Here is a 12,375-nt window from a genome sequence, read left to right on the forward strand (position 1 = left end):
TGGTTCTACACGATTCATGTGACTTACCAAATTCACCTGCAGCTTTGCAGGTTTGCATATAATGATTCATGGCCTGGTGCTCCATGCTGCCATGCAGGAGATCCCCCTGAGTGTGAGGTGATGGCTGGTTCAACCTGTGCACACTGATCAGACTCGGCCAGGTGAGCCTGCTTAAATCAACCAACCTCCACAAACACTCCCACAACCTATGAATCGACCAATAAATCAATCACACAATTATCAACATTTCACACGAGTGGATCATTTGAGTGCTGTCTTCCTGGTAAATCCCTCTTGATCTGGTTTATGAATTAAGGGCATTTTTACTTGAATGAGCCCTCAAGAGCACGCACAAATCTAGTGCATTAAATGCAGTGTTGGGGAGTAACAGAATACATGCACCGGTGTTACGTATTCAGAATACAAATTATAGCTAACTGTATTCCGTTACAGTTACAATTTAAATGGCTGGCATTTAGAATACAGTAACATTGTTGAAATCAACTGATTACATGACGATACTTCTGTTTCAGCAGTTTATTCGTGCTTTCATACCAACATTTAGTGCGCACTAAACGAGTTTGGATCCTTGGTTCGATACGTTTGCGTTGGTGTGAATGCAACCACCTCACCGACGAGACCACCCTGAACAGCTGTTCTCGGTTCGCTTCCAAACAAACCCTGGTACGGTTTGCTTGATATGTGAAAGCAAACGCACCTCGGTCCGATCCAGTTCTACAAAGCATATGCCTCTTTGGACGTAACAGGCACCCGCTCAGCCGCGCGCATTATGGGAATTATTGTTTGATTAGCGGTAACTCCAAGACTAGCAGCAAATTGTCGGACCGTCTGGGAATTTGGACGGACACCCACATAAAACGTATGCTGGAAAACACAAGTAAAAATGCAGATGCATTTAACACATTCAGCACCAGGATGAGGGAGAAGGAGTTTGACCGGTCCACTACCGCCCCAGACCTTTTTGTCCAATGATTGAACGATCTTTTCTCTCTCTCTCTATCTAAAATAGTTCACTTTCAGGGAGACTTCGGCCTAACACATTCAGCCAGTTTGAGCAGAAGAACACACCAGAATAGGCCTGTTTAGTAAGCAGGATTTGATGCCGCATTCCTACACTTATAAAATGCAATTCAATGTGAAAGTAATCCAAGTATTCAGAATACAATTCTCAGATTGAGTGATGAAACGGAACACGCTACATGTTACATTTTTGGGCATGTATTCTGTATTCTGTAACTGGATACATTTTAAAAGTATCCTTCCCAACACTGATTAATTGTTAGTTAGAAAATAGTTTCTACTCTTGTCGTGGCCTAGGGTAACCAGACAATGATGGAGGACAGAGGCGCGGTTCTAGTTTCACAATGATCACGGTTTATTTAACAACATAACAAAAAGGAGATCAAAACGCGTTGCCGAATTGGGATGGCCTCCCCAACGTCAATATCGTGACTAATAAGATCAGTCTGAGTGGGGGTGTCGGAAAAAAGACCCGGAAATTCCTTAATCAGCGCACTCAACTCAGATGTTTGATCTGGAGTCAGATGGCCCAATAGCAACGGTAAATTAGCCAAAGATTCAGTATTGTTGAGTTTTCCCAACAAAGCTGCATCGTCAGGCTCACAGGCGTCCACCTCCTCCAGCGTTGCCACCGCTGGCATGGAGGGGATGGAAGTTGCGATACAAGTCTGAATGCAGGTAGCACCGTCCTCATCCGGTGCTACCACCACCGGACTGGGAACAGTGCTCAAATCAGGCCGCACCAACGACAACTCCTCTTCCTCCCCGTCTCGGTTAAAGTAGGGCTTAAGCAGATTTGCGTGACACAGCTGTGTACGTCATTTCTTATCTGGCGTGGCCACTACGTAATTGTCATTTTTCTCTTGGCGAATCACCTTGTATGGCCCTGCAAATTTAGCCTGAAATGGAGAGTGTATGACAGGTAGAATGACCATCACCTGGTCTCCAGGTTTGAAAGAGCGACACCTAGCTTTCCTGTCATACACTTGCTTCATTTTCACTTGCGCTTTTTGCAGTTTCAACATTGCCAATCCCCCAACAGCATATAATCGTCGCCTGAATCCATTAACGTAATCGGTCAAAGTCTGCGGCGGCTCATTGCTTGCACTATCCATCAGTGATGCTACTGGCCCCCGCACTGTGTGGCCAACCAAACACAAGTTCGTTCGGGCTAAACCCGGTACTTGCCTGAGTCACCTCCCTAACCGCCAGCAGCAGCCAGGGAAGAGCATCTTCCCAATCGCTGTCTAATTGTACACAATAGGCTCTCAGCATCGTTTTGTAAGTCTGATGGAAACGTTCTAAGACACCTTGACTCTGGGGGTGCCGAGCCGATGACTTATTGTGTCGGATCTTTAACAAGCGCAATATTTGAGAGAACGTTTTGGATGTGAAATTTGTACCACGATCCGACTGTATCACTGTAGGCAATCCGAATATGGAAATTAATTGGGACAGCGCCTTAACGACTGGCTTGACCTTGATTGAACGCAGAGCATATGCTGCGGGGTAACGGGTTGTTTGACACATCACTGTCAGCAGATAAATACAACCCGATTTCGAGCGAGGCAGCGGTCCGACACAGTCAATCACAAGATGATCAAAAGGTTTAGGTGTAGGAGTTATCGGCCTTAGAGGCACGGGCTTAATCGCCTGGTTCGGCTTTCCAGTTAATTGACACACATGACAGGTCTTGACCCGCATCATCATGGGCCGTTTCCAACACTATTTTGCGCAGTGAAGATGGCACTACCAACTGCCAGTCATATACTCCTGGCAGTCCGCTGCGTGCTGGACATCTGCGCATTAGGACATCCTCTCTAACCACATAACCATGTACGGTATCGCTGTCCTTCTCTCTAGCGTATAGAGACTGTAACGAAGTGTCAGATCGTTGCGCATCGATCAGCTGTACTCTCGGGATCGAATCAGGCAAACCAGGCAACGGTGGCAGCGCAGAACTGTCGCCATCACCTGTTTTGGCAGCAGCCCGCGAGGCAGAGCGTGTCACAGCAGCCACTGGGTGCACACAGGGGGTCTCACACCCCTCAAAGAGAGATCCTAGGTTAGACTTATCAACGCTAGGCGGTGCGTTGGCCCATACTCTGGACTTGGCCAGCCCGTTACCAAGAATCATGGCGGTGCCCTGCAACGGGAGCGCCGGACGTACGCCAACAGCCACCTCACCTTGGACCAAGTCGGAGTCTATATACACCCTATGCAGGGGCACAGACAAAACATTTAGGTTAATTCCACGCACTAAAACAGACTGGCCAGTGTCGGAAGCAGGCGAGAACGGCAACACTGATTGCAAGATAAATGATTCGACCGAACCAGTATCTCTGAGTATCTTAATCGGCACTTTCTCTCCATCAGCGCCTAGTGAAACAGAGCCATCTGAAATAAAGGGGGAAAAACTCACTTCCAATTCAGGCTCGTTCACGTTAATCGGTTGACTAGGGAGAGATATGGCCAAAGCAGATCCTTGTGCTGCGCCTTTAGTCTGAGTAGCGGTACCAAATTTAGCCTTATATTTTTGTTCATTCTCCTTCTTCTTTTTCAACGCCTCACATTGCCATTTCGTATGCCCTACGCCTAGGCAGAAGTGGCACGTTACGTTATGATCTATTTTATTTTGAGTGCGCTCAGCACGAAATCCTGAATCACCAGAAGCAGAGGGCGCATTAGGCGTGGTTTTACGGGGAGCTTGGTGGCTCCACTGTGCACGTTCATTACTGACTGGTTGTCCACCAAAAAACCTTGTTTTGTGGACCAACGCATAGTTATCCGCTAAAACTGCTGCTTCAGAAAGTGTAGTCACCTGGTGTTCTGTTACATACATCGCCATCTCCTCAGGGAGCCAATTCTTGAATTGCTCCACCAAAAAGAGATTGCGTAACCCGTCATATGACTCCACTTCCGATGACGAACACCAGCGATCTAACTGAATAGACAAATCGTCTGCGAACACCCCATAAGTCTGACCAAAACGTTTGCGCATTCCACGAAACCTTTGACGGTACGCTTCTGGCACGAGTTCATAGGTTTTAAGCACTGCTTCTTTCACACACGAATAAGACCGACTCTCGGGCACACCGAGTGCTGCATAAGCCTGGGCAGCGCGAACACTCAAAACACACTGAAGCAGTAAACATTGCGTCGCATCAGACCAATCGTGCAGGTCAGCCACACGCTCAAATAAAGTAAAAAAGGTATCTACATTAGACTCTTCAAACTTTGGCAGGAGTCTTAGGTACCTCGTAACATCAATATTGCCACCATTAATAGGTGTGATAGGAGTTGACTTACCCTCCTCAATTAATGCTAAGCGCTTGTGCTCAAGCACCATTTTTTCACGTTCAAACTCCTGTTTTCCAACTTCGATATCGCGCTCCAATCTGCACTTTTCAACAAGAGCTTCACGCTCTAAAAGTTGCAGCTTGCCTTTGTCTATTTGCAATTGCAAAAGCTCTTTTTGCTGCTCAAACGACAAGCCAATGGGAGGCAGCTCGGGAGGAGGTTCGGGTTCTGCAGGCAGAACCTCCTTCTCAACTAGCGCGTCTCGTATAATCGTTTGCATCATGCCTTTATTTCTCTTTGCAGAGCTAGACAACGACACTCCATAATGGCCCGCAAGCAACATAAGCTGTTCCTTGGTAAATACCTCGAACACCTCCAATGTGGGAGTGGCCACGAAATTATCAATCTCAGCCATGGCTGTGGCAGATGGCTCATCGATCAGCTGTTCTTAAAAATAAATCAAACGAGACACGCAACGCGCAACTCTACCCATGTAACAAGGCAACACAGAGCTCCCCCCCGACTAATCTTACCTATCTTCTGACTGCGTCCGAGAGCCGGGGATTAGCAAAAAGGCTCTGCCCACATAATACCGCTGGAGTTCCAGCCATCCCGACTATGTCGATACAGCCTTCCTTCCAGGGCGGTGACCACCAGCCCAGACGCAGTCGCTGGAACCTAGGCACAAACGCCGGAGCGTTCTAACTGGGGAAAACGTTGCTCTGCCATTGTTATCTTGTCACGCGAGCATGAGCAGCGAACATGAAAACAAAACAAACTATGTATCCGAAAACACAACCCAACGCTAGAACGTTGGTAGGATATTGAACAGCTATCAGAGACCACTCATGATCAGACCTACCACGCCCGACACTTAGATTTAACATTACAAAAAACACATTTTAATAACCAATATCACACCTCTCGCCCTCCCAAAAAAAAGTAACGATCTCGGCTCAGTAACTACGTAACCAACGTCAACAATCACTGGAGTTACTCACGTGATGTGTCCATTCATTCATAAAATGGAACCAAACAAAGCCGACTAAACAAAACACGGAGCATGGCTATAGTTTGACGAGCCTCCACATTGTCGTGGCCTAGGGCAGCGTTACTCATTGCGCGGCTCACGAGTCACATGCGGCTCGTCAAGCTATAATTGGTGGCTCGCATGGTAGCTTCCTATGTGGTAACACAGCCAATACATTTTTTCAAATGTGCTTCATAAACGTACAACATTGCACTACAAAAACGCAAACATCTGAATTATACTTGTCCCTTCACCCAAATAATGAAGGCGATGATGATCCCTAAAGGGGGAATTGTCAACCTGTCAAACCTGGCAACGCAGCCCGCAAGCGTGTGGCATTGTTTACAACACGTGACCGCTCAAAATTTAAAGGCGGGCTACGTAAGCTCCGCTAGCTCCGCACGCTCCGCTTGCCATCTGAAATACGAAATGGACCGGTTTTTAATAAAAAAGGGACAGAAAAGAACTCAAAAACCAGACGAACAGACAGACAGTGTTGCTAGTGGAGTGGATGATGGAAATAAGTCTGAGGACAAAAATCAGCAGGAAGACATCGGAGAGGGGACGGGCAGAGAAACGGAAGGTGTAATTAAAAAACGAAAAATACTGAAGCATATAAGATGAGCACAGAAAATTTCAAGAGAAGTGGACGGACGAATTCCTGTTTGTTTTGCACGGTATGAACCCTCTATGTTTGATTTGCAAACAAACCCGTGCCGGTTTCAAACGAAGCAATCTGGAGCGCCATTTCAAAACGGCGTAAAATGGCGTAACACCATTGGGACGTAACACCAATTTATATGAAGAAATGCACATTTGCAAAGGTGACTTAGTATGTTGTCATAAAAGTGGCTCTCCTTTTGATTTTGCAATGCCAATGTGGCTCTTGTCAAAAAAATAGTGAGGATCACTGGCCTAGGGTAACCAGACAATGATGGAGGACAGAGGCGCGGTTCTAGTTTCACAATGATCACGGTTTATTTAACAACATAACAAAAAGGAGATCAAAACGTCGCCGCGTGGCAAGCAGGTAGAGATGCCTAAAAGGAAGGGGGTGGACTGCTGGTACAGGGCGCACCATATAGGCCACCATCAAGGCGACTCCGCCCCTCTTCATCAGTCCTAATTGGGAGACAGGCATACCAGTCCTAATTGGGAGACAGGACAATCATAGGCAAGGCCTTGCGGCCGTCACAACTCTCATGAACTCTAATTACACGTGGTTCTGGCCATAAACAATGGAACTGCAAACAGGACAAGCTCATAATGATGTCTATATTCCACAAGGCTGGTTAAGGAAGCCATCTAAAAGTGCTTGTGGGTTGTCTGAGAAAATAGCATTACCTGACATTACCTATGGTACATAAACACACACACACACAAACACACACACACACACACACACACACACCAAACTACCCACCAACCAATCACCAAACAGTTGTTATTGATGGTGTATGAATAGATAACAGTGTGGCGTAACTTCTGGATACCCCCCACCAGAATAGAGGATGGAGCTTCTGGGAGACTGGATGCTGCTTGGGTGGTGCTCAATACAAAGGCTGGAGTGGTGTTCACTATCGAGAAAAGGGTGGTGCTCACTATACAGGCTGGAGTTGTGCTCACTACAGAGGCTGGGCTGGTGCTCACTATTGAGACTGGGGTGGTGCTTAGTATAGAGGCTTTGGTGTTGCTCAATAAAGAGGCTGGGATGGTGCTCACTATAGAGGCTGGGATGGTGCTCACTTTAGAGTCTGGGGTGGTTCTCGATATAATAACAATAATAATAATAATAATAATAAATGAAATTTATATAGCGCTGCAGCTATATTAATTACTAAATTAGCGTCTTAGATTACTCTAAGACGCTTTACATATTGCCCTATCAAAACTATGTAAAACAGACTAGGAATAAAAGAAAAACAGAGGTTAAACATGAAGAATAAGGTGGGAGTTAGGTGGGGAAGGCTAGTGTGAAAAGGTATGTTTTGAGGGCAGCTTTGAAAGAAGAGAGGGTTGGAGAGACTTTGATGTGGGAGGGGAGTGAATTCCAAAGGGTGGGGGCAGCAACTGAGAAGGCCCGATCACCCCAAGTCCGTCGCTCAGTCCGTGGAACTTGTAGCAGGTTGGCAGAATTAGACCTGAGGAATCGGGAGGGGGCGTGGTGATGGAGGAGGTCGGCAAGGTAGGGGGGGGCTAGGCTGTTGAGGTGATGAGTAAGATTTTGTAGTTGATTCTGTGTTTAATTGGAAGCCAATGGAGTTCACGGAGGACAGGTGTGATGTGTTCTCTGGAGCGGGTACCAGTGAGGAGGCGTGCTGCTGAGTTCCGGACATATTGAAGTTTTTTGAGGACTTTGTTGGTGGTGCCGTAGAGAAGACCATTGCAGTAGTCAAGCCTGGATGAAATGAAAGCGTGGATGAGTGTCGCAGCAGCGGTAGTTGACAGGTTGGGACGGAGGCGGGCGATGTTTCGGAGGTGGAAAAAGGCAGTTTTGGTAATATGGTTAACATGGGGGGGAAGGAGAGAGTGGGGTCCAGGATAACTCCAAGGTTACAGATTTTGGTGGATATAGAGGCTGGAGTGGTGCTCACTATAGAGGCTAGGGTGGTTCTTCTCACTATAGAGGCTGGGCTGGTACTGAGGTTGGGCTTACTATAGAGGCTGGGGTGGTGCTCACCAAAGAGGCTGGGGTGGTGCTCACTAAAGAGTAGGGATGGGGATCATTAATATTTATTGATATCGATACCATTTTCGATACTCCTTAACGATCCGAGTCTTTATCGATACCACTATCGATACTTTTCTATTAATTGGTGGAAATACAACGTGTTTTTAGTGATGAGGAAAATATTTAGGAAATAAATAATTGTATTTTAAATTAAATATGTAATTCTTAATACATATTGACATCAATAGTTTTAATTATATATACTAAAATGATTAGAGCACTATACAATTGTATTAGTAATACAGAAACATGAGTACTAATACAGTATTACTCATGTTTCTCGCCAAAAGATCAATTTACTGTTTCTCTATGTTACATTTGAACGCATCATGATAACCGTCGTTTTACTGAGCACACCTCAACACATCATCACGCAGCACATCTGAAACTTTATTTACTTTTTAAGATAACTAGCTTGTATGCTACTGATTACAACACCGATTTCAAAATTGGATTACTATTTTTAACTGACGGGACTAGCGACAATGTCTGTGTGTGCGATTACCGTTCGTACTTTGAGTGGATGATTAAGACAGCCCCGTCTGTGGTGCGACAGGAGACGGAGGAGACAGGAGGAGTCTTTTCAATTCGGAGACAGTCGAAGGTACTGCATTTGGCATTTATTTGATGCACAATGCTAATGTGCTTGGCCATTGAGGTTGTGTTCCCCCCTTTACAATAAATTATTTTCACCCTTTTCGCCCGTTCAGCCACCCTTGCGAGCAAAGTTACGCCTCGTTTCCACATACGTATGTTTTTCGTGTCCGTGCTTCCGTAAATTTACGGAAGGAGTCGCTAGTGTTTTACATACGGGCATGAATTTATTTACGGACAAAAGATGTTAGGAGAAATCAGCGGATTGCTTACTCCGGGTAGGAAATGAGTGCCCAAATGAAGGAGTTCAAGTACCTCGGGGTCTTGTTCGCGAGTGAGGGTACTATGGAGCGTGAGATTGGCCGGAGAATCGGAGCAGCGGGGGCGGTATTGCGTTCGCTTTACCGCACCGTTGTGACGAAAAGAGAGCTGAGCCGCAAGGCAAAGCTCTCGATCTACCGGTCGATCTTCGTTCCTATCCTCACCTATGGTCATGAGGGCTGGGTGATGACCGAAAGGACGAGATCGCGGGTACAAGCGGCCGAGATGAGTTTTCTCAGAAGGGTGGCTGGCGTCTCCCTAACTCGGATTAGAGCCGCTGCTCCTTTACTTAGAAAGGAGTCAGCTGAGGTGGTTCGGGTATCTGGTAAGGATGCCCACTGGGCGCCTTCCTTGGGAGGTGTTTCAGGCACGTCCAGTGGGGAGGAGACCTCGGGGAAGACCCAGGACTAGTTGGAGAGATTATATCTCAACACTGGCCTGGGAACGCCTCGGGATCCCCCCGTCAGAGTTGGTCAATGTGGCCCGGGAAAGGGAAGTCTGGGGCCCCCTGCATGAGCTGCTCCCCCCGCGACCCGACCCCGGATAAGCGGATAGGAGACCGGTACTTTGGAACATGAGGATCGACATATACAGAGATAAAAACAAAACCAACAGGCTTGGAAAAAGATCGCTGAGGAGTTTGGCCTGCAAGGTACTTAGCCTACAAGTTTTGTGAAAAACATAAAAACTTTCATACGGTATCTCCGTAAAACGACGGCGAAAGTTACATTTTTTGAACGTATATTACGGACATACCGGACAGAAATTTTACGGAGGGGAGGAGTCTCGGAGGAAAAACGGACATTACGGAGAATCACATAGGAATGAATGGACTTTCGGTCGGAGACGGTTGGATCGCATACGAGAATGTACGTATGTGGAAACGAGGCGTTAACCGCCAGACTTGTTTCACTTGTAATAAATGTTTGCCGTGACGCGACTCGAGGGACACAACATTACGTTACAGGGCCTACGGGATATTTTTTTTTATAAATGAGCGATGGGACTCGATAGTGGTATCGATTAGCCCAAACGTTAATGATTTTCGGGGTTTTGAAAAAAGTGGAACCGGGTCCTTGATAGAACCGGGTTTCGATCCCCATCCCTACTAAAGAGGCTGGGTTGGTGCTCACTATAGAGGCTGGGGTGGTGCTCACTATACAGGCTGGGGTGGTGCTCACTACAGAGGCTGCGGTGGTGCTTAATATAGAGGCTTGGGTGGTGCTCACTAAAGAGGCTGGGGTGGTGCTCACTATAGAGGCTGGGGTGGTGCTCACTATAGAGGCTGGGGTGGTGCTCACTACAGAGGCTGGGATGGTGCTCTCTGTAGAGGCATCGGATCTGCACTCTCTCCCCATCTGGTTCACCCTCCTCCAGCCTCCATCACTCTGATCAGTCCAGGAAGGTTTCACTTCACTTTCCACCAGCCTGCATCACTCTTATCAGTCCAGGAAAGTTTCACTCTCCACCAGCCTAATCGCCTCACTCTACATCAGCCTGCATCACTCTGATCACTCCAGGAAGGTTTCACTGTCCACCAGCCTGATCACTCTGATCACTTCATGAAAGGAGGGCTTCATGGGTTCCATCTGGTCTATGATGGTCCAGTGGGTCTTCTTTGCTCCAGAAGGAGTCCCTCAGGCTGCCACCAGCCCCGCTTCCAGAGCAGAGCGTGACCTTCAGCAGAGAAACTAGGGGAGAGCTCCTCCACTCAAACTCATAGGTCCCCAGGGGGCGCCACTGAAAGATCAGCGGCTATTCAGGGAACAGGGGGGGGGGGGGGGGGGGGGGGGGGGGGGGAGTCTGTCTGAACGGTGAGGAACAGGGGGGAATGAGTCTTTCTTAACCATGAGGTACGGGGGGGGGGTACGGGGACGATGAGGTACATGGGGCGGGGAAGGGCTGAGTCTTTATGAATGGTGAGGAACAAGGTTGGTGAGTCTTTATCAACAGTGAGGTAAAGGGGGAAGGGGGTGAGTTGTTATGAACATTGAGGTACAGGGGGTGAGTCTTTATGAACGGTGAGGTACAGGGGGGTGAGTCTTTATGAACAGGGAGGTACAGGGGGAGGGGGGCTGAGTCTTCATGAACAGTGAAGTACAGGGGGGTGAGTCTTTATGAATAGTGAGGGACAGGAGGAGGGGGGCTGAGTCTTTATGAACAGTGAGGTACAGGGGGGTGAGTCTTTATGAATAGTGAGGTACAGGAGGAGGGGGGCTGAGTCTTTATGAACAGTGAGGTACAGGGGGGTGAGTCTTTATGAACGGTGACGTAAAGTAGGGGTGAGTCTTTATGAACAGTGAGGTACAGGGGGTGAGTCTTTATGAACGGGGAGTCTTTATGTACAGTGAGGTACAGGGGGATGAGTCTTCATTAGATTGAGAAAAGATTTGTTTTTTTAAAGAAACAGTCTGAGCCTTATTCATGTTATTTAATCTGAGCAACAAATTGAAACTGTTTAGTGTTGCAATTGTTCATTGTTGCACATTAGATAATATATTGTTTTAAAAAACAGTCTGAGCCAAATGTTATTTTTTTTTATTTCTACATTTCAGAATCTTTATATTTTTGAGCAGAATTCTATTTTTGTATTGTCTAATGTTCCTATTGTAAAAAGCACAAAAGTGTTTTATGAACAACTTGAAGCACATGTTATGAAGCACATTTATATTATTTAGCATTTTGATTTCTTACTGTACCTAAAATGAACTGAACCGTGACCTCAAAACCGAGGTACGTACCGAACCGAGATTTTTGTGTACCGTTACACCCCTAAAAGGTAAGTAATGAAATCATAAATGTTTCTATTTTTCTTTGAATTGAACATGTCATCATTTCCATCATTTTCCTATAATGTTATTTTCACAATGTCTGAACAGATTATTATTATTTTAGATAATCCATGCCTCAACAACATTTGTATTAAACAGAGATTTTAATCAACAATAAACATGGCACAAATAAGAACAGTAGAACAAATAAGACAAACCCAGCAGTCAGTAAAACTGCCGGTGACATTATAGAGCAGGGGTCGGCAATTCAATTGTATCAAATCCTGCTACTACTTCCGGAAGGTCAGAGACACACTCGTCACGGTCACGCGTAAGCTGCGAGGGGCTGAGCGGGAGTTATTGGAAACTGTGCAATATTAAATGAAACAGACCCCCCCTCTATAGGCTTATATACAACAACCATGGCGACCCAACATCACTTATTTTTGTGTTAACTGCACGTAGAGAAAGGCAGGAGCTGTTAACAAAAGTCCAGAAAAGATTTAAGACGCAAAGCTCTGAGACTTTGCTGTTGAACGCAAGTAGAGTCTCTGATGAGGCTACTTCGCCTACAGCTCTTCTAACGG

At 46.5% G+C, this 12,375-nt stretch overlaps 1 protein-coding gene across 3 annotated transcripts in view; it reads right to left on the reverse strand.

Moving 5' to 3' along the window:
• Positions 1–12,375, reverse strand: part of prkcaa (protein kinase C, alpha, a) — a 219,668-nt gene that overhangs the window by 173,623 nt on the left and 33,670 nt on the right. The window contains exon 3 of one of the 3 annotated variants that reach the window (XM_030351678.1): positions 1,450–6,493. The exons of the other annotated variants lie outside the window; for them this stretch is intronic. Within the exon in view, the coding sequence (XP_030207538.1) occupies positions 2,687–4,756 (2,070 nt within the window). The 5' untranslated portion in view covers positions 4,757–6,493 and the 3' untranslated portion in view covers positions 1,450–2,686. Of the gene's footprint in view, positions 1–1,449; positions 6,494–12,375 lie in introns of those variants that run through there. 3 annotated transcript variants of the gene reach the window in all.

The sequence above is a fragment of the Gadus morhua genome, chromosome 3 (genome assembly GCF_902167405.1).
Source record: "Gadus morhua chromosome 3, gadMor3.0, whole genome shotgun sequence".
In the NCBI taxonomy this organism is placed as follows: Eukaryota; Metazoa; Chordata; class Actinopteri; order Gadiformes; family Gadidae; genus Gadus; species Gadus morhua.